Raw genomic sequence first — 23,096 nt, forward strand, 5'->3', positions numbered from 1 at the left:
GTAGACGATCCAGATGACTATGACTATTTTAAAGGCATCCCTCAGAGAGAGAGAGAGAGAGGGAGGTTTAGAGGGGGGGTTGGTGTGGTTGAGGAGTGAGTCTGAGAGCCTTGACATGTCATTGATAGTGTTGCCATGACGGTGCAGAGTTTTGTTACTGGATGAATAAAGCCCTCTAAAAACCTTTTCTTATTTCACCCCACGGGGAAATTGGGTCATTGGCATGCAGCCGGTATGGGGTGTAAATTGCTGTCTTAATTGAACACTTGCAAAATCCTAGTTGAAACAAGGAACAAGTGTATAAATTGTAGCTGGTTTCACTGGTCAGTGTTCAATCCACATATTGCAGATATTACTAATAGTAGCTTACTAATTTCAATGCTACTGTAGTCCTTCTATTTAGAAAAGGAAAGCTTTATACAATATTGGAAATATACAATTTCAACAGATCATTTGATTTGCGCTTTTTGTAAAGAAATGATTCATTTAGGTTGAGAAGATTCTGTAGGAGAGTGAATCATGCATAAAATATAATAGACACATTACAAGCAATATACAGTAAATAGCTGCACAAGAAAGCAAAGACGGAGTTGAAATAAACAGTGTTGTATTGTTTTCAGGCATTCAAATAGTATTTGGTTGAAGAAATTAAATAGTGTAAAACAACACTGCAAAGTCTTCACTCTATGAATAATTCAATAAAACTATTAATAAAACTACACTGTAAACGATTTCTGTTGTTTTCACAGTATTATACTGCATTTCTCAACAGCTTTTTACTGTATAAGCTGTGCACAGTGTGTTACTGTATATATTGTTGTTTTCACAGTATAATAATGTATTTTCAAGTTTTCTATACTGTGAACATGGTTAACAGTATGTTACTGTAGATTTTACAATGAATTTTGGGGAGAAATCAGTTACTATGCATCTAAATACAGTACTGCAAATGACCAAGAACAACTGCACACACACTATATATTATGATTATTACGTTTATTTATTTTTAGACAAATTATTTTGTGAAGTAAATAACCTAACCAGTTTCTTCAGACTGTTCAGTGCATTAAACTGTCCCCTGGTTTTCCATTTTTGGGTGCACTGCACCCTCATTTTATAAGGTAACATGGAAATATTAAATAATATTTAATAAACATAACTGTGCTGAACCAAATCGTAAATTGGAACAAAAATAATTGATTCACGTAATCAAAGACTGTTAAACACTCAAAATGATTTCAAAGTCAGCTTAAATGTCAGAGTGAGCAACCTGCTTTAGACGGATTCAAGAATATTGGGCACCCATATGGGCCACCGTAGAGGTCACATATCTCCGCATTTTCAAAACAACATTTTAAAATACGCACTATCTTAATAAATAAACCACAGACTTGAGTTTAAAACAACTACATTCTCGCATGAAAAACGGTTAAAACTTTATTTCATAACACATTTATTATCTAGTCATCGAAGACAGGGGCATGTGTCAATAATGACTAGGCCGATAAAAGCATGAGGTTTGCCGGATACATGAGTGATGGAGCGCCGTCAACCCCTGGAGGTAAGAATCTCCAAAATAGGCAAAGCACACTTAAAATTAGACATGATATCTATAAACAAATCACAGATTTGAGTTTGGAAGAACTACATTTTAGCATGAAAAACTGTTAAAACTTCATTTCGTGACATATTAAACGTAATATTTATGATAAGATCTGGCTTCATCCGCTATTATATTTCCTTGTTGGTGTGAAATGAACTGGGAGAAAAAAATATTAATTCTCAAAACACTTCAAGCGAACCTTATTCTTATTGTTAAAGTCAGATATATGTAAGATTTTTGCTGGTAAAGTGAAAAAAAATATTAACGTTACTATTTTATCAATATCACGTTTGCACTGGTTCGGTTCAGAATTCAAACGACACCGAATCGGATTGAAACGTTTGCTCGGGAATTATTTTATCACACGTGTTCACAAGCACATTCAGCAATATGTGTATAAATGTGTGTGGTCGAGCAGTTTAATGAAATAGTAATGATTCATTGTTGTGTCTTACAATAATATACAAAAAGGAATCGGTTTTAGGCGGACTCGACTCTTACTGTTCTAAGGAGCCGATTCATAGAACCGAGCCGACTCGATTCGACCTTCACCAGGCAAGCAACGGCTCTTCTAATTTGAAATCAACCTGTCGCCTTTTCTTCCAGTGAATTCATCCTCGGTAAGTGTTTAAAAGTCAAATTCTGTTCGTTAGAGGATTGTTTTGTGTATATTTCCGTGAAGTGTGTGTGTAATTTAAAATAATTAACCAAGTTACTTTAGTTGTAGGTAAAGTTACTCATGTCACGTTATTCGACGCCAGACCGTGTTTGTAGTGTTTGCGAGGTAAGTTATTAGATAACGTATAGTGAGTTTATCTTGAGTGAGTTTTTGACCATAGTAACGTTAACGTTACCTGAAAAAAACGTAACTTTTACTTGGGGTTAACTGCATTCATGAATTCTCTATTTCAGCACAACACTGAGATGAAGGCAAAGTCACCATGAAAAGTTAAACGTTAAGGTAAGCTCTGGTCTTCACGTGGTCATTATGACTAAGTTATCATTATGGTTAAATTTGTTAACTGTAAGTTACCTTAGTTATTAAAACTAAACTCACAATGAAACAAGTCTAAACTGTTTTATTAAATTGAGCTGATAATAAAATTCAGTTGATGTCTTTTAAGCTAACGTTAATATTAACATAATTCATATTAATTGTCTATTTCTCACTGGTTAATGAGCTTATTGTATAACGTTAGTGTGTCATTAATTGTACATTTTCTTTATGGTGTTCAGGTGCAGGGAATGATTTGTATACAAATTTATTAGAACCCCATACAGATTGGTATGGTTGTACCATAGATTTAGATTATTTAATGTTAAGTGTTATTTTACTCTTATTATATTTATCTTTTTTGCAGCTACAGCAATTGATGTTGAAAAACTGATGCTACCAATCTCTCCTCACTTGATTATTCAAGGTAATGTTGATGTCTTCATCATTTTGATTAGATTTTGAAATGTCAAGTTGTTCACAGATTTGTTGTGAGGAGTTTCATGTACAACCTCTTTTTCTTCTTCCAGTAGCAACGCAGTAGCGATGCAGTGGCACAGTAGGTAGTGCTGTCGCCTCACAGCAAGAAGGTCGCTGGTTCGAGCCTCGGCTGGGTCAGTTGGCTGAATACAATGGCATAATGATTCTGCTTGCTCACAGGAGGTACTTGATTTAGTTTTCCTCAAGCAATACATCAGTTTTTATGAGTAATGCGTGACACTTGAATTGAAGGGACAGTTCACCCAAAAATGAAAATAATGGCATCTTTGGCATCCTCCACTTGTTTCAAAATAGTTAGATTTTTTTTTTGTTCTATTAAACACAAACTCATATATTTTTTAAAGAAATTTGGTTCAAATATGGATGTCAATAGTTACTGGTTTCTAACATTCTTCAAAATATCTGCTTTAGTGTTCAACAGAAATTTAAATGGATTTAAAACACATGGAGTAATGGTGGCAAAAAAGTAAACTATCCTTTTAAATATTTTATTCTGAGACTTATTTATATGTGTCTTGTCTTTTGCCATATTGTCTTTCTAGCTCAGATTGTGATGGACCTGGAATGTGACACCAGTTACTCTTAAGTCAAGAACCAAATAAAGCACAGATGTGGAGGGATCTGCAACTAAACTAACTGGAGGAAAGGAACCTTTAGGTAAAAACACCTGCTTTATGCCAAATAAAAGACTTCAGATCTAAATAGAGTATTATTTTTTTATTCTTATTCTAATTTTATGTTATGTATATACTGAATATAAGTCATTTAAATTTCACAAATGATTGAATATAAAATATCATCTAGATGTCTTATTTTTCATTGTATTAAATAGGGGTGCTCAACCCTGTTCCTGGAGATCGACCTTTCTGCAGAGTTTAGCTCCAACCCTGATCAAACGCAACTAAACAAACTAAATAGTATCTGAAGGACCACTTGGTAAATAAAGACAGGTGTTCCTGATCAAGGTTGCAGGTGAGCTCTGCGGAAAGGTAGATCTCCAGGAACGGGGTTGAGCACTCCTGATCTAAATGCTCAAAAATGCTGTTTCCGAGGTGAGGTTGGATGTAGTTCAGAAATAGATTCGTTAGGGTCAATTCTTAAAGTAAATGTTTACTTCTCTCTGTAGACCAAACATGCTTTTTATCTCTCACATTTGAATAAATTATTTATTTTGGTTACTTTTACATCTATATATGGGTAAGCAAGTATTTAATAAATAATATTATTTTAAACCACTTGACTTAACCAAATGACTCTTTTACCCTAGCTGCTGGGGAAAAAAAACATGTAAAATAACAGATTTTTTTTTTTTTTTTTTATTTACAGTGTGGGTGAACATACTACCTGGATGTCCAACAAAGACTGCACAAGAGCTCATTTGATGGCACATATTCTGTCCTGTCTACATATCTGACAACCTGGAAGTGCTTCGACATCAGTGAGTAATAAATCTTCATATTATCATGCATTCAGGATTTCTGTAAGCCTATCTTTAATGTTAGTTTGTAATCAGCAGTGACTGTTTTAAAAAATTTGGTATTTAAATTATTCTTAAGGTTTTACTGATGCTGTGCACAGTAACGTCATGATGATTTAATTTGAGGAAATGTCACTGGTGAGGTGTATTAATATTTATTTGTCTCACTGACATGCCATCACTGCATATTGAAATACAGTAATACGAATTGACCGCAGAATATTATCACAAACATTTTATGAAGTAGACTGCTTGACTACTCTTCAGTTGTCTGCTCAACTTTAACACATTTCGTCGTGTCGCTGAGCCTCTCTGCAGATTTTGCCAAAAATGAATGCTTGGTGATTACTTTGTTTTATGCGAACCAAATGTCAGTAACTTATCATTAGCATTATTTAAAAAAAAAAATCACCCACGGCTTTCATGTTCTCTAATGTAATCTTGTCTGTAAGTTAGAAGTAGATTTTCACATGTTAAAAGCTTAAAAGTGCTTGATTAACATTTGTCACGTTAAATTAGATTATTTTATTTTTTAATATGTAGCCTCTTAAGGTCAGAATTAACTGTGTTCACCCCTCCTAAATTCGTGGAAGCGCTAGTGTGGTCATGGAATCAGATATTCAAGCTATACAGAGTCAGACATTAAGTTAAGATAAGACTTTATTTTTTATATACCTGTGTAGACACTTGACTAGTGTTGACTTGACTGATCTTTTCCCCATTAACGTTATTGTAATTGTAAATAGACAACAATCTGTATTTTGCCAACAAAAACGATAAAAAACAGTGTTTTTTATATATATATAAAACAGCAGTTCGGTGTTTGGTTTCTGAATGAATGAAATAATTTGAGGCATGATTAGTTTTTACTCCAGTGATTGATTTTGCTTGTCATTTTTGCAGGATCATCAGAAGTGGTCCTGCCCTTTTTCACTGTACCTTTTCCACAACATAATTTGGCCTTCATCATTTCCTGTCTTGTAGCAGTATTTTCACCTGCTTTTAAAATTGTTATACTTTTTGATGCATTAATTGTTGACTGGTTTTACTGATCAATTGTTCATTAGTGTTCTGTTGCTTTGTTATATTGAATAATTGCTATTGTTTCAGTAGGGTTTACACAATAAACTTTTATTGTGAAGTTAAAGTTTCAGTTTCTTTATTTTTTCCTGTATTTCTTAAACAGTTAAAATAACACTTGTGCAATTTTTGAACATTTTTGCTCATTATAAAGTAGCACTATTAAATACAATAAAATAACATTTAATAACTGTAAAATACTATACAGTAATAATGAAAGTAACGTTAAAATACCGTAGTTCTGCATGGTAAAAATGTACAGTAAAATACTGTTTTCAGTTTTGCAGTATGTGTATCACTACTGTAATTGGTGTTACAGTAAAAAAAGAAAACAGTAAAATGATGTATTACATTTTACAGTAAATCCAATACTAAAGTTATTAGTATTACAGTAATGTTACTGTTTTATGAAATACAGCAGCTACCGGATAATTGTTGCCAGTAACTTACTGTTAATTTAACAAGAAATCGTTTACAGTGTAAGTTATGAATGGTAAAATGTCTTGTGCATGAATGCTTTAAACTATCACAGGCATTCAAAACATATGAAGATTATTACTTTTACTCCGTTATGGTTAATGATAATAATAATTACTTTCATATAGCCATTTATATAGCGCTTTTCTAGACACTTGAGTTGATTTACAAATTTTTTTGGAGGGGAATCTCCTCATCCACCACCAGTGTGCAGCATCCACCTGGATGATGCGACCGCAGCCAAATTGCGCCGTACTAGCTAATTGGTGAAGAGGATGAAGCCAATTATGATATGGGGATTGTTAGGAGACCATGATAGACTGAGGCCAGTGGGCAAATTTGGCCAGGATGCCGAGCTTAAACCCCACTTTTTTCCAAGGACATCCTGGGATGTTTAATGACCATAGAGACTCATGACCTCAGTTTAACATTTCATCCGAAAGACGGCACTCACTGACCCCATCTATATGGGGCTTTGGGACCCACACAAACTGCAGATTGTGCACCCCTGGTGGTCTCACAAACACCACTTCCAACAGCAACCTAGCTTTCCCATGTGGTCTCTCATTCAGATACTGACTGGGCGCAACCCTGCTTGACTTCAGTGTGCGACCATGTGCTGGCTAACTGCAGTGACACCCAAAATCTGATGTGTCCTGAATTGTAGCTTCTGGTCAAGTAGAATTCCAACTCAGTATTGGATACCCTGTAATGTGACAATATCAATGCTGAAACGATATATTCTCCAACTCTAGTTCTAGATCAAAAATCCAAGGGGCAGCACAGTGGTGCAGTGGGTAGCACAATTGCCTCACAGCAAGAAGCTCGGTTCGAGTCCCACCTCAGTTTGAGTCCCACCTGGGTCAGTTGGTATTTCTGTGTGGAGTTTGCATGTTCTCTCTATGTTGGTGTGGATTTCCTCCGGGTGATCCGGTTTCCCCCACAGTCCAAAAACATGCGCTATAGGTGAATTGAATAAGCTAAATTGGCTGTATTGTATGTGTGTGGATGTGAGAGTGTATGGGTGTTACCCAGTGTTGCGTTGCAGCTGGTAGAGCATGGTGCTACATAAAACATATGCTGGATAAGTTGGCAGTTCATTCTGCTGTGGCGACCCCTGATTAATAAAGGGATTAAGCTGAAAATAAATGAATGAATGTTTTGATAAATAGATACATATGGACACACCTTAGTTGAAATCTGTGTCGCAACAGTACAAACACTTTTTCATTATTTACACCCATAAGGTATTTTGAAGATTGCTGTTAACATTTTTTTTTTCAAAAAGAAAGCTGTCCTGTGTTTTAGTTGACCATTCACTTCACACTTCTTTCTCTCAAAAATAAAATATTTTGTGTAATGTAGAAGTCAGAAAGTCATAGGTTTGGAACAACATGAGGTTCAGTAAATGGTTGGTGTTACTGTCAAACCTAAGAAGGTTGGTGGTACTGTTGGTGTTATTTGCTGTTATAAAATAAATAAGTCAGATGTTGCCATGCGTTACAGTATTTATAGTTTCTACATACTGTAGCATGCCTGGCTTATTGCTTCAGTTGTATTTGAAATGCTTTGTGCAGTCCCAACCAAGGCTAATGTTGTGGGACTTTTATTAGGAACATTTGAGCTTTCAGGTTTTATATATAAGCTACAGTAGGATGCTCTAAAAGATTTTTCATTTAAAAAATATGGATATGCTTTCAAAACTTGCAGTTTAGCATCAATAATTTTGATGACATCTTCTTGCATTTCATTTTTTTTTATCCAGCCCAGGTTCACTGGAAATAAATGTCTCAACCTTTATTTTTGTGAAATGCATTATTTGTTGCATGTTAAACCTGGTTTATACTTCTGCGTCAAGTGATTGGCGTGACCCATGGTGTATTCATTGCATGTTGCCATGCATTTTTACTTTTGAGTACTGTTTGTGTTGCTCTGCAATAACACTTCAAAAAATACTAGCTGGCGGTGAGGTTTTTATGTTCCTTTGTGTCGAGTTTCTTCGCTTTTGTTTATTTTTTCTGAACACTACTTTTATGTACAAGTGTCTCAAACTCGCTCATTTTGAGGTGGGAACCAGCGGACATGCAACAACTTTAATCATAAGGTGCACAAAACAACAGTTTCCATCTAGATCTTCTTCACGGAACAAGACACTTGTAAACACTTGCTCCATCAAACTCGCACAGCTCACCCCTGCCCACACTCTTGTTTTGACGTTTTTATTTTACACATCCATGAAAATACAGATCACCTAGACAAGTATTAACCAATAAACCTAAACCCAACCTATGTTGTTTTCAAATGCAATCATATAGGCAAAAAGGACATAGAGATCATATAGTTTTACCTTGATTTTACAATACTTTTATCTCTTGTGGAACCTTGCTTTACTGTGCTCGAAATCCCAGTACATTGCATCACTAGTAAAAATTTGTACAAAGTGAGTTACAGAGCTAACTGTCAAGGATATTGATTGGACAAAATTGATGGACATGCCAGTAGGGGGAATTACTGAGTTGTTGAAACAAGAGGACAGAGTAAAAGAGTGTCAAGGAAGAAAGCATTGCGTGGGAATGGTTGCTAGATTAGATATGGTTTGCTGCCGGAAGTTAACAAGAATTTTTTACATTTATTTATTCAATTTCATATTTATTGTATTTTTTTAACGTATGCAACCCTCAACCCTAAACCCAACTGTCACATTAATGTAAAAACAGTAGCTGTACCGAGTATTACTTATGTTATTTATTAAATTACTCAATATGTTTTTATTAACGCCTACTGTACCCTATCCCAAACCTAAACCCACCGTCACAGTGCTATAAAAATTTTAATTATTTTTATATAGTGTTACAAAAATGATGCTATATTGATGTGCTTATCCACAGCTGTATCCTATCTAGACTTTACCATGCGTGGACTTTCTTCCTCAGAAGATTTTAGATTAGCTTTGATAATGAGGAGGATATGAGGAACCATTTTTGTTCCTAAAATAACCTTAAGAGAATGGTTCTTTAGAACCTGTTTTTGTTAAAATGTTAGTTCAACCCCAAAATGAAAATGGTTAACAATTATTTACCCTTATGTTATGACAAACTTCTGAGAGCTTTTTTTCAGATTTAAGACAAAAATGACTATATTTTAGGTGAAATCTGAGAGCTTCATACTCAAGACAGTAAGGTTCCCGACTTGTTCAAACTCACATTCTCTAAACAATCCATGTGGTTAAATAATGGTAAAATAAATTTCATTTTCAAGCTAATAACTTTGTGTGCACATTAAACAAAATTAAAAAAATTAATTAGTTGGCATGTAGATGCAATGTACCTTAAATTCAGCAAACAGACCATTAAAATAAAGTGCGACCACAATCATAAATATGAACGCAACTTTAGACACACAAGTTATTCTAAACCAATAACTTACTGGAGTGGTAATCTAACTATAACTTATTGTTAGACATATACTTATAATTAAACATAGCCTGAGACAGACTATAAAAGTATACTTTTATACATAATCCAGAACAATATTGCGCCACCACCACTTAAAGAACATTTTAATTATCTAAAGAACTCTTTAACTTCGTAATAAAGAACGTTTTGTGCAACATAAAAGTTCTATGGATGTTAAAGCTTCTTCATGAAATTATCGATGGCAATACATTTGCCAAAAAGTGTAGTCATTTTTCTCTTTCCCTCTTAATTTTGCTTACTCGAAAAACTTAAGCTATCAAGCCCCTCGTCACTACAGCTAAAAGCACCTTAGGATAAAAAGAATGAAGCAGTTTAGAGCCACTCTAAAATGAAATTTGGCAGCTGTCATCATCCGCGCTTCCTTCAGTTTCTGTGTGGCGAGCGGCTGAGATCTTTATCGAGCTCGCGCCTTTAAAAGCACCCGCGCGCCTCCCGCCGTCCTTCGTTTCCCTGGCAGCCCGGGATGACTGACAGACCGAGGCTCGTCCTGGACCCTCCCTCTCTCCTCTCTCCTCTCCTCACTTGAGCTCCGATCGCGAGCCTCAGTAACTTTCTACAGCGAGAGGGATGCAGCGCGCGCTCGGCGCAGCCTGAAAATGGCAACCCTTTGGATTTATCCGTCACTTCTTTTCTTTCTCTTTCCCTCCCTCACACCGAGTCAAGCCTTACGGAATTACCCAGAGAATGAAGGTAAGAGGGCTTTGTGTTGAACAACTAAAGGATAGGATTAATTAACGGCTGGGGTTTGCGGGAGACGCAGTTTGTTGAAGTGCGCTCTGGATGCTGTGGTTCGTATAAATCATGCATAAGGCGAAAGAAGCAAGCAGGGAAAAAAATAGCAAGTTTATGTGTTTTTAAGTAAGGGTTGGTGAAATTTTAGGGTACAGCATGCTTGTCCTGAAGTACTCGCTCTTGAAGTGCTCCCGCTGGATTGCAGTTGGATGTTTCTGATGTTTTTTTTTTTTTTGCACTATATATGCACGTGCCACTTATTAAAAATAATAAAAAATGATTACACATGATCACGAGAATTATAATTAATTATCTTTGCCTCAACAGCAGTATTTACTACAGTAGCCTATGCAGTTAAAAAATAGTTCAATAAATATTATTTTAAGACGTAAATAAGCAGTGAACTTGCCATTTAGAAAGTCATTATACACCAGTGAAGATTTGTTTGCAAGTTATTTATTAGATAGCCAATACTTTACTTAAAATTGAATGTATTAAAAGGCAATCTGAAAAAAAAAAAATACTGTTAACTTTCTATTTATAAAGTCTTATAGAACAATAAGGGTTTGTTTACAAGTTATTTGGAAGATATCTAATGTTTTTTATGTACTTAAAAGGTAATATATTAGAAGTTATCTGAAAACAAACACTTTTTAAATACATAAAACATGCATAGTACACACACTCACAAAAAAAAGAGAAAGAGTGAAGCAAAAATAAAGAAGTTGATGAAAGTAAAACTCTTAAACGTCTGGGTTGTATGTGGTGTATTGTGTTCAATGTGCCGTATGGCCAGCTGGATAGAGAGAGAGAGCTGAAAGTCTCTATAAGCCTGATCATTTATCAGTGACCATAAGGTGATTTGTTAATGGTGGCTGCATCTTGTCTATATAGCACGCTAGGAAATCTGTTCCACAATCTGTTAAATTAGTAAAAAACAAAAAATCCTGAAATAGAATATGGACCAGATTGAGAACACACGAAACTTGGCAATTAACTGAGCTCTTTATCTGAAAATATATTTAGCATTCATTCACACATTCATTTACCTTCGGCTTAGTCCCTTTATTCATCAGGGGTCGTCTTAGCGGAATGAACCGCTAACTTATCCAGCAAATGTTTTACACTCCCTTTTAGCTGAATCCCAGTACTAGAAAAAATATTTAACATTTTTATGCATATATTTAGAGGTATATATCCATCCTCTCAAAGAGCTTTGTCTTTGTGCTGGGGCGCTGTAGGTTGTCCAGCAGAAATTTCAATGTGGTTAGTCCTGAGTTGAGAACTGTTTGTTTTGAGACACTCAAACCTTATGAATGAGCTGCTTTTTTGGCACAGTTTAGCCCTTGTTTCTCAAATGTCAAATGCTGGAATTTGAGTTCAGGAAAATACATCCTAGATAGACAATGGAGATAATGCTTCCTTCAAGACAGATGACTTATGCAGTCATTTCTATCCTGAGAAGAAGAGTACAGTAACTTTCTTTTTTTATGCTTTGCATGGCCCTTTCAGTGAATTCATCCACTTAAACTAAACAAAATCTGCTCTTTGAATCTCAGAAGCGTTGAGATTGCCCAAATGCCAGCCCTCGAAACCTAAGAAACATTCTTTTGTTGATGGAAAAAATACATTTGAGTGGATGATGAAACTGTGTTTAACCAGAGGAAATGAGAGACAAATCATTTCATGTCCAATACAAAGAGTAAATAGTGCTTTAACTGCAGTTAGCGTCTCTGTGGCCGTCCAGTGACCGGGAATTGCTTTCGTTCTCTTTATCTTTGCGTTCCCTCCCAGCAGGGTTTGTTCTTCTAGCCTCTTTTCCCTTTTGCAATTTGCTAGTTTTCTTTGCTTTCTTCTCAACCTTCCCCTTCTGATATCGGCCTAATTGGTTGACTTCAGTCAACTGCCTCGTGTCTTTGTATGCTTGGCGCTACTAGCATGTGTGTTTTGGTGTGTATGTGAGCGGAGTGCGTAACCACTCATCCAGTGGCTTCCAACGCATGGTCTCTTCTTGCTTTGTCTCTGCTGTGCTCTCGGTGACTGTAAATAACGTCTTCTCATCTGGAGGACGCCCGCTGTGCTTGCTCGACGAGCCGTAAGACTGACCGGCGTTTGTTATTTTAAGCCGCAGTGGGAGTGCGGGTGCCATGTTACGCCGAAGCAATGCAAACACAATGACATGGGAGTCATTTGCCACATATGGACCAAAATGTGGAAGTCATCTAAGAAGGAATGCATTCATACTCAGAGTGTTTGAACAGCAGAGGGCGCCTTGTAGCACTAGAATTCTTTTGAGGAGCTTGTTTTTTTATCATCAGTGTTGTGGATGTAGAAAAAAGAAATGGGAACAGAAGCCAAACATATTTAATTAAGTGCATTTTGATCTCAATTCATGGGGATTTTGCTTCATTATGCCACAATATCAAGGGCGTGAGTCTTGGAGTTTCACATCGGCACATCGATTCAAATAATTTGAAAGTAATTTTACCAAAAAAAAAAAAAATGAAGTCTGTTCAGTCTCTCATAGTCTAACAGCGGAGGTCTCATACCACCTGCTTGAGAAAAGATTAGATTGAGTCTCATCCGGGTTGGTGAGCTTAATTCGGTTTAATGGCTTAAAAAGAATCTTTAATCTTTTAGTTGAACCCCTGGAATGATCATCGATTTCTGTTTTCTTTTTTTCGTCTTCTTTTGCTCCAGATTAGTATTCTACCTCTGCCGTGGGCTGTGATATTCCTTCCTCTCTTTTTCCTCTCTTCTGGCGAGTGTGGGTGACCTGTCCCTGTTGCATGCTTTCATTTACTGGGCAGCAGGATTAGTGGTTCAGCTTCCCCCCAAGGGGAAGAGGGTCTGTTTGTGAAGGAGCCTCTGTTCTCTGCCTTTTCTCCAGGTTTAAACAGTCTGGATTAGAGTGCCCCAATGGCCAAATGCCTCAGCTAAAACAAGCAAGAGAGCATGACACACACATACTTGTACAGCTATCCTAATGGGAACTTACCATTGATGTAAATATTCTTGTAGTGATTTTTAAACTAGGGCTTGGTCGATATGACAAAAATCTCATAACATGATATAAATCATCTTATATCCTAACAACAATATACAGAATATTGAATATTGAAGTCAGAATTATTACCCCCCCCCCTTTTTTTTTCTTTTTAAAATATTTTCTAAATGATATTTAACAGAGCAAAGTCATTTTCACACTATGTCCGATAATCTTTTCTTCTGAAGAAAGTCTTATTTGTTTTATTCCAGCTAGAATTAAAACAGTTATTATTTTTATTTTAACAGTTATTCATATTCTCTTTTTATGTATAACTTCAGGGCGAATGTGTTATTAAAATATAGAAATATTAAATAAATATTAACAAAATGTAAAACACTTTTCAAAAACTAATGATTACTGGTCCAACATTAAAATATAATCGCTAAATCAAATGCAAAATGTAAACATTGTACTTTTAAGATGCATCTGCATATACTTGTGTGGATAGTTGGTCACCACAAAGTAAGGGATCGAGTATATCTTAGGTCATAGAGTAAGGTAGTAGAGCATAAACACACATACCTGTATGCACACATTAGTTCTGCATGATATTGGAAAAATCTAACATTACGATATATTTTTTATTTTGCTATATATTTCTAAATAAATACAATTTCACTTGATGGTTTGAATAATTATTTGTAAAGAATGGATCATTTTAGATTGATTGGGTTGATATAGGCCTGCATTGGCATAAAATATTATAAACAATCTACCAGCATAGATAAAGTCGTTAAATAAAAACAGACAAATTAAATAAATAGCGTTTAATTGTCTTCCGTGGAGTGTAACGGCATTCAGGTATATAGTAATTGAATAATCAATTGTAAAATAATACAGCATAGTCTTCGTTGTATAAACAATTTTATAAAAATAATCGTTATTAATTTTTTCAAAGTTACAAACAAACAATTTAAAGTGATTTAAAATCAGTCACAGGCCTTAAAACACTTGCAAAATGATCAATTATACTGCACACTCAGCATTGCATGTTCTGAGTTGTGACTGTTGCGAATGATCACATTGCGATATTGATGCTAAAACAATATAGTGTGTAGCCCTAGCACACACACATAAATAATCTTAATCATGCTCACATCACAGAGCTGTAACCAGCATGCACAATAATTACAATTGGCCAAATTGTCCTTCTCAATATGTGTCATTCTTGCACTGCTTTGATTTTCTCAACTATGAAGATTCTATTGTTTGGATGAAAGTTACATTTTCAGGCTGGTGTATCTTAGCCATTTCACAGGGCTTTCTGTGTCACAATGATTGAGGTGGCCAATCAAATTAAGATAGGCGGGGTTTACTGTTCACAGGAGCTGAACGCAAATTCCAGCATGAAGTCGACATTGACAGAGGGTGATGTAAGATGGCAGTAAGACTGAAACAGTCAAACTTTTAATTTACTGTATAGAAAAGTCTACTCAACTTTTTGCCTCAAATTTCACCATGTTGAGTAGAACATATGACATCAGTTATGTAAAATAAGAGTGAATGTGTACATATATTACCATATCATTTGAAAAAATAATTCATTCACAACTAGAATTAGACAAAAAGTTTACTTTAGTGTTAATTTACTAACCTATCCCTACCATTGAGCAATTTGATAAAAAGCTATATAGATGCACTTCTGCTTGAGACATAATGAAGATTCTTTTCCTCCCATATTTCAAATTCATCAGCAAATAAAAATACAAACAAATGAAAATCTTGGATACAAATTGGATGGATAATGTGGTAATGTGAAAACCTTTGAGTTTAAACTGCAAATTACCCAGCAGGCACACAACATCATAAGATGTTGATATTAGGTTAGAGTTAGTCATGACGTCAGGTGACCAAAATTTAATGTAGCCAGCGTCTAAGGACAAGGTTAGTTTGACATCCAATAATGACGTCAAAATACTTTGATATTAGGTTGATTTTAGGTTGTATTGTAAATTGACCAAAATCCAACATCTGATAGATGAGTGGTAACGTCTACACAACGTCAAGGTGTAACATGATTAGACGTTGGTTGATTTTAGGTTGACTTTAGATTGTGTTGGAAAGTGACCAAAATCCAACGTCTGATAGATGTCATAGTGGTAAAGTCCATGCAACGTCAAGTTGTAGCATGATTAGATGTTGATATTTGGTTGACTTTAGGTTGTTTTGGAAAGTGGCCAAAATCTAACGTCTGATAGATGTCATAGTGGTAACATCCTCACAACGTCAAGGTTTAACATGATTAGATGTTGATATTTGGTTGATTTTAGGTTGGGCATTGACGTCGGCCTGACGTTGGGTTCTGACATTAACACAATTTTCATTTCCAGACAAAATCTAACGTCCCCACGATGTTGGGGTACATTGGGGTACAACATCAATGGCATTATGTGGATGTCCTGTGCCTGCAGGGTATGGTCATTTATGCTCATATCATTCCAAATGGCAAAGACTTTCTTACATCTGTGAAATCAAAATTATTATAAGTACTATTACCTCTAATATTTTTATTATGTATTATTTGGTCTATACAGTGAATGTTTGTGATGATTCAGTGTGCTTTTTGGACCCTTCAAACAATTCTTCAAGGTATCATTTTTACAGTAAAGGGAATGTCATAGAGGTTTGGAATAACATGAAGGTTGACCGTTTGTACTTGTCAGAATTTTTTATTTATTTGACATATTTTTTCATCCGAACTATCCCCTTGAGATCTCTTTTCGAACTCTTGAGTACATATTTGAAATCACTAGAGTCATTTACCCAGGGGACTATACATCTATTTATTGATTACACTTGTTTAACTACATAATCAGTGCAGGAATCCTAATACATATTATTTTATGATTAATCACCCCGGTGTAATTGGATTGCTTTTATCACCATCATTATTTTGTTCATGACCTTGAGCCGACGTGGACATTGATTGGCCGCCTCACCGCACTGATTCACCTCTATTACTGGTATTGCGACTTCCTGATGCCTCCTATAAGTCGCTCGAGAGGCAGTGAGGGTCCTTTATATTTGTGACGCGCTGGTGGCTTTAGACAGAGACACTGAGCCCAAGATGTTATATGGAAAACTTTATATAACTTGAAGCATGAAAAAACAATACAGCAATTTGTGTCTTTGAATACCTTGTATGGTGCCGATTATTGCGTTGGTGTGATGATTGTTGCGTGTGCCGTTGTGATACAGTTTTGCGTTGCTTGGTTTGCGCTGCTGTTTGCGTTGCTGTTTGCGTGGCTGTTTTGCGTGGCTGTTTTGCGTGGCTGTTTTGCGGTCAACAAAAAATACGGCTACCCCACTCTCCTTCTCTCCTCATCACCTGTGTGATTGTGCACGCGCTTTATGTTCGAGCAGGTGCCAATTATGCCCACGTGACCAAAACATAAAACGTCACTGTGAAACCCAAACCAATCAGTATCAAATAAACATTATAATTAAATGAAAAGTAATATGGCTCCTATACACCAGCCCCTAATTATTAGATCACCACATAATAATTATCCAAAATTACAGATAGGAGACATAAATCAAACACACAAAAGTTCAACTGTAAAGTCCAACAGTAAAATGTCCATACTTTTCTTCTTTGTGTCCTAATGGCAAAATCCACAAAAAAGCAAAAAAAATAATCCACAAAAGGAATTATCAAAAAAAAAAAGAAAATAATTTAACTGTAGTTCATATTTAATCAAACTCAGCCTCCTGCAGCAAGCAGACCTTGGTAATAGGTCTTTCCAAACAGCTGGTTTTTGTTTTAATCCGTACTTGACGGACAAATCCTCTTCGGTCTGGGAAGGTTTGGATCACTCGACCTGTTGGCCAAGAATTTCTAGGAGCTGTGCTGTCCATAATGATCACAAGATCTCCCACAACGAGGTTCCTCTTAACTCCAATCCATCTCTGACGCTCCTGTAGCTGAGGTAAGTATTCCTTAACCCATCTCTTCCAGAATAGATCGGACATGTATTGTACCTGTTTCCACCTCCTAAGTGCATACATGTCTGTCGGTTGGAACAACCCTGGGGGTAATGATGGTGAAGTCTTTAACTGCAACAAGTGGTTTGGAGTTAGTGCTTCCAGGTCATTTGGATCCATGGAAGCCTTGGTGATTGGACGGCTGTTGATGATGGCTTCAATCTCACAGAGCACTGTGTGAAGACCTTCTTCATCCAGGTTTTGCACCTTAAACATTGAATTAAGGACTTTACGCACTGATCTTATTAACCTCTCCCATGATCCTCCATGATGAGAGCCAGCCGGTGGGTTAAAACTCCATCTGATTCCCTTCTGCAGCAAAAGATCATTGATCTGCCCCTGGTTCCACTGTTTAATGGCAGCTTTCAACTCACGTTCTGCACCTACAAAATTAGATCCGTTATCTGAACGGATCTCTCGCACCTGTCCCCTTCTGGAAATGAAACGCCTGAGTGCATTAATGAATGAGTCTGTATCCAATGATGGAGCAACCTCAAGGTGTACAGCTCTGATGGCAAGACAGGTAAATATAACCCCATACCGCTTTACCATGCTCCTTCGGCTCTTAACCTCAAAAGGTCCAAAATAGTCCACTCCCACTCGAGTAAATGGTGGTTCATCTGGGACTATTCTTTCGTGTGGCAAGTCTGCCATTTGCTGGTAAACTGGCAGAGCATTTAGACGGCGACAGACGATGCATTTGGACAGTACTTTCCTTATGGCTACACTGACACCAGTTATCCAGTACTTCTCCCTCAATTTGGACAGCATATGGTTCCGTCCACCATGCCCCACTTCCTGATGGATATGTCTCAGCAAGAGTTCTGAAATGTGAAGATCTTTTGTTAATATTATAGGGTGTTTAACTTCCACAGGCATAGCCAACCTACAGAGACGACCACCAACTCTCAGGATTCCATCTTGCAGCTGTGGACAGAGTTTATGGAGGTGACTGGATATTTTAATATGTTGCCCTTTCTCCAGACTGGCTAGCTCTTCAGGAAATCTCTGTCCCTGACAGAATTTAATGATGGCAAGCTCAGCCCGGTCCAAGTCCTCCACTGTAAGTTTACTGCTTGTCCTTTTAGAATAATCAATCTCCTCTGCCACAGAGGAGCTCTGCTGTGCATTGTTGCCAGACTGTACAACGGTCTGATGAAAGTGCCTTGTTTCCTTTAAACAAGACATGAGCCAGTCCTTGATCCTCAAGAACCATGCTACAGATTTCTTAAGGCGTGTCCAGGAAGAAAAATACTTGATCAGGTAAGTGACTGAATCTTCTTTGAGTTGTGTAACGTTTGTTGCAGCAACATTTTTGACCTCGGGGTCTTCAGGTGAAAGGTAGTTGACGTCCTCCTTGTTTACAGGCCACTCACTCTCCGGATGTAAAAGAAAGTGAGGCCCTGACACCCATGTAGTGTTTTGAATAAACACATCCACCTTAACACCTCTAGATGCCATATCAGCTGGATTGCTTGCAGTGTCCACATACCTCCACTGCTCAGGACTGGAAACTTTCAGGATTTGAGAGACCCGATTAGAAACGAAAACTTTGAATCGTGAGGTTTCATTTCGGATGTATTTGAGCACAGATGTACTGTCCGTCCAAAACACAGAATCCAAAAGATCTATATGCATCTCTTTCCTCCAAAGAATGTCCATGCGACTGGCCATGGTAGCAGCAATAAGCTCCATTCTAGGGATGGTTACGAATTTTAACGGAGCCACTCTTGCCTTCCCCATGATGAAAGCACTGTGCATTACTGAATGCTGGTTCTTCAGCAACAGGTAAGACACTGTTCCATACCCATCCTGACTGGCATCACTGAAATGGTGTAACTGGGCTGTAACAACATCTCCAAAGCATGATGGTTTCACACATCGGTCCACCTTAAACACATCCAACAAATGCAGCTGCTGCAGCCATTTCAGCCAATCCTTTGACACGGACTCCGGCACAGTGTCATCCCAGCCAATTTCTCTCCTGCACAAATCTCTCAGAATTTTCTTTGCTGTTAAAATGACAGGGCTTAGCATTCCCAGAGGGTCATAAATTGAACTGATAGTAGAGAGAATTCCTCTTCTGGTGAGTGGTCTATCCTTTAGTACAATCTTGAACTTAAAACAGTCTGATTTTATGCACCATTCCAAACCCAGCACTCTCTCCACAGGTAATGAATCCAACTCTATGTTTAACCCTTCCATGCCTCTTGCTCTGTGACTTTCAGGGATAGCTTCCAATACACCAGGCCTGTTGGTTATCCATTTTGTGAGGGAAAACCCACCCCTGGCACACAGAGAAACCAGCTCCTGGTAAAGTGACACTGCTTCCTTCTCTGTAACAACTGACACAAGGCAGTCATCTACATAAAAAGAGTTCAATAATTTGTCTACTGCATTCTCACTGTAGTGACATCCATAATCCTCTGCACACCTTCTGAGGGCATAATTGGCACAACTAGGTGATGATGCTGCCCCAAACAAATGCACCTTCATACGGTATTCAACAGGTTGTTGTTCCACATCTCCATTAGGCCACCAAAGAAACCTAAGCAGGTCTGAGTAATCCGAAGAGACCCGTACCTGGTAAAACATGGATTCAACATCAGCCATGATTACTACCGGTTCCTTTCTAAAACGAGTCATGACTCCTATCAAAGAACTCGTAAGATCTGGGCCCTGTAAGAGCTGAGCATTCAACGATGTTCCTTGATAACTCGCTGCACAGTCAAACACAACTCTCAACTTTCCCTTGGTGGGATGAAACACTCCATGGTGTGGTATATACCATACCTTTCCATCACTGCGGTCTAGTTCCTCTACAGGCACCTTCTCAGCATAATCTTTAAGAAGCAGATCATTCATAAAGTTGTTATATTCAGCATGAAATAATGAATCTTTCTGAAACCTCCTTTTCAGATGATGCAAACGCTGTTCGACAATGTTCTTGTTTTTTGGCATGCTGACGTCAATGCTCCTTAATGGTAATGCAATTTGGTAGTGCCCATTCACATGTTTTACTGAATTACTCACTAGTTCTAGGAATTTTTGATCTTCTCTTGACATACCAGCATAATCATCGAGACGGTTTTCAGGGAAGTCAGTTTTAAACTGTTGGTGCCAAATCTCATCCAGATTTACAGCTGACACTCTATTAACCATTACCAGGGGCTGTTTCCAGTTAACCCTTTCTCCACTGTCTCCCATCAGTGGTCCATTAACAGTCCAGCCCAACATGGTTCTAATGGCATATGGTCCATCATTTACACTGCATACCACTTGTAATGGTTCCAGTGCTTTAGGGACATTGGTTCCTATCAGGAGTTCTATTTCGGAATCGATCTGAGGTAAATGAATGTGTTTTAAGTAAGACCATCTTTTAATATCCCTATTAGTTGGAATATTTCCTCGGTGCACTGGCATGGACTCTTGTGTATAAACTTTTGGCAGCTCAAGAAAACGATCTCCTTCCAGAGCTGCAACCTCCAAACCAGATATAATGTTGCTACTCACAACCTTCTCCTGCCCCATGGTTCGTAGAAGAATACGCCCCTTTCTTCCTGTAAGGTGAAGCTTGTGCATCAAGTTCTCTGTACAAAACACTGCAGTGCTCCCTTGGTCCAAAAATGCATAGGTATTAATAATTTTGCTTCCTTTATTAGATTTTACCTGAACCGGTACTATGGGTAGCTTGCAGTCCTCATCTCCAGCCCCTGTAAGACCACTTGACACCAGCATGTTGTCAACAGGCACCACTGTGTTCCTCTCAGTCTGCTCAATAACATGTGCAGGTTCCCTATGAAGTACTGTAGGATGCTTAAGGTTACACTTTGAACAGGAAATCCTTTTACGGCAATTTTTACTGATGTGTCCTCCTGTACACAAACAGCCAAAACATATACCATTTTCCCTCAAGAAGCCTATCTTCTTCTCGTGTACCATCTTCCCCAGCTGTACACACATATCTAGGGTGTGTCCTCCTCCACAGCACATACACACTTTCTTATCTGTTGTTATAATTTCCTTCCTTTTCTTTTCAGACTGACATTTACTTTCCACAGCGCCCACACTGGTCGCAAAGCTGATTCCTTTGTTTCCTGATCGATATTGTGACTTAAGTTTGTTCATTCCTTTATTTCCACTTACTGATGTAGTGTCTTGTATGTTACCAAACACCGGATCTGTGAGTATTTTCACTTGCTTCTCAATGAAATCAGCAATGTCTTTGAACTTAACTCTCTGGTTATTTCTTTCCTGCAGCTCACAAACCTGACTCCTCCATCGATCTCTGAGTTTATATGGAAGTTTTTTAATAATACACAACATATTAGAAGGCATGTCTAAGTCATGAAGATACTGCACATCCTCCATTGCATTACAACAGCCTCTGAGAAAGAAACTGAAATCCTGCAGAGCCTTCACATCCTCGGTTTTAATTGGAGACCATAAAAGGGCTTTGTCCATATAAGCAGAGGCCACTTTCTGTTCGTCCCCAAACTGTTCCTTCAACAAAGTTTTTGCTTTCAAATATCCTCGATCTGGATTCATATAATGACAGCTCCCCACAAGTGCTTTAGCATGGCCCCTTGTATATTGCTCCAAGAAATACAAACGGTCACAGTTGTCATTTATATTTTTCTCAATACCATTCTCAAAAGCTCTAATAAAAGAGTGGTATTTCAGTGGGTCACCATCAAATATGGGTATTTCTCTTTTTGGTAAAGCTGAAAGCCCCTGTTGCTGCATCAACAGTGTTGTTACCTCATTCTGTTTCTTCATGAGACCAAGAACACAATTTTTGGTTTCCGAATCCATGAAAATATCTGTATTGAAATCATGTGGTCCTTGTGAATCTTGCATGTCGAAAGAATTCAGGCGGTTTTGCGAAAATGGTGGGACAATGATGTTTGATGGAGTTATATTGTCCAACACTGGAGTAAGCTTGACTTTGGGTTTAGCTCCTAAATATCTCTCCTTATTTGAATCTGATGGAATAAATTCACCTGCATCAACATTGAGTGGTTGTTTAGACTGTTTTGCCACATAAGAGTTCATCCCATCTGAAACATTTGATGTCAGCATCACGCTTGTTGTTGTACTGTGTGTTTTGAGAACCTCAAGTTTTGCCTGTTCTCCTGCAATTTCAGCATCCAGTTGCAATCTTTCTTTCCTTTTACGCAACTTTTCCTCCTCTTCTTCCAGTGCATGTCTTTCTTCTAATAATTTTTTCTTCATGGCTAAAGCAGCCAACTCAGCTTGGGCTTTTAAACGTGCAGATGAGGTTGAAGAATGTTTTGACAGTGATGATTTGTTACAGCTTATGTTTGAGACACTATCACATGGATTAATTTCATCCTCATTTTCAACTTCATTTGATTTTGCAGAAATCACATTTTCGTTCATTTCTGTTGCATTCTGTGAAACACCCTGGGTTTGCTCAGTTTCACTGATCCATTGCTCAGTTTGGTTTTGAAACACACTGCTGTAATTCATTATGCTTAAAAACCATTCCTTTTGTTTAAGAAATTCATCCTCAGGAAGTAATGGCATAAGTTCATCATGTGCATTAACAGCACTCTCACACATTGTGTTTAAAGTCATTAAACATTGCTTTATTTGAAGGATGTTTGCCTTTTGTTTCATATATTCTTTCATTTTTGGTATCAACCCTTTGATTTTATCAACAGCACGTTTACGTTCACATTGCAATCTCTCAATTTTAT

At 37.3% G+C, this 23,096-nt stretch overlaps 1 protein-coding gene and 1 long non-coding RNA gene across 10 annotated transcripts in view; both read left to right on the forward strand.

Moving 5' to 3' along the window:
* epha4b (eph receptor A4b) overlaps nt 1–23,096 on the forward strand; it is a 248,000-nt gene that overhangs the window by 21,538 nt on the left and 203,366 nt on the right. Inside the window, exon 1 of one of the 8 annotated variants that reach the window (XM_073920840.1) lies at nt 10,153–10,298. The exons of 6 other annotated variants lie outside the window; for them this stretch is intronic. In XM_073920840.1, coding sequence (XP_073776941.1) covers nt 10,205–10,298 — 94 coding nt within the window. In that variant the 5' untranslated portion in view covers nt 10,153–10,204. 8 annotated transcript variants of the gene reach the window in all.
* On the forward strand, nt 1,988–5,719 carry LOC137488331 (uncharacterized). 2 transcript variants are annotated; one of them, XR_012393556.1, is made up of 7 exons: nt 1,988–2,223; nt 2,516–2,564; nt 2,965–3,024; nt 3,128–3,260; nt 3,641–3,755; nt 4,425–4,536; nt 5,479–5,719. It is a non-coding gene; the product is annotated as an uncharacterized lncRNA (long non-coding RNA). The 2 variants fall into 2 exon arrangements; XR_012393557.1 differs by having other exon boundaries at nt 2,113–2,223; nt 3,131–3,260.

This window comes from Danio rerio, chromosome 2, assembly GCF_049306965.1.
Source record: "Danio rerio strain Tuebingen ecotype United States chromosome 2, GRCz12tu, whole genome shotgun sequence".
NCBI classification, from domain to species: Eukaryota; Metazoa; Chordata; class Actinopteri; order Cypriniformes; family Danionidae; genus Danio; species Danio rerio.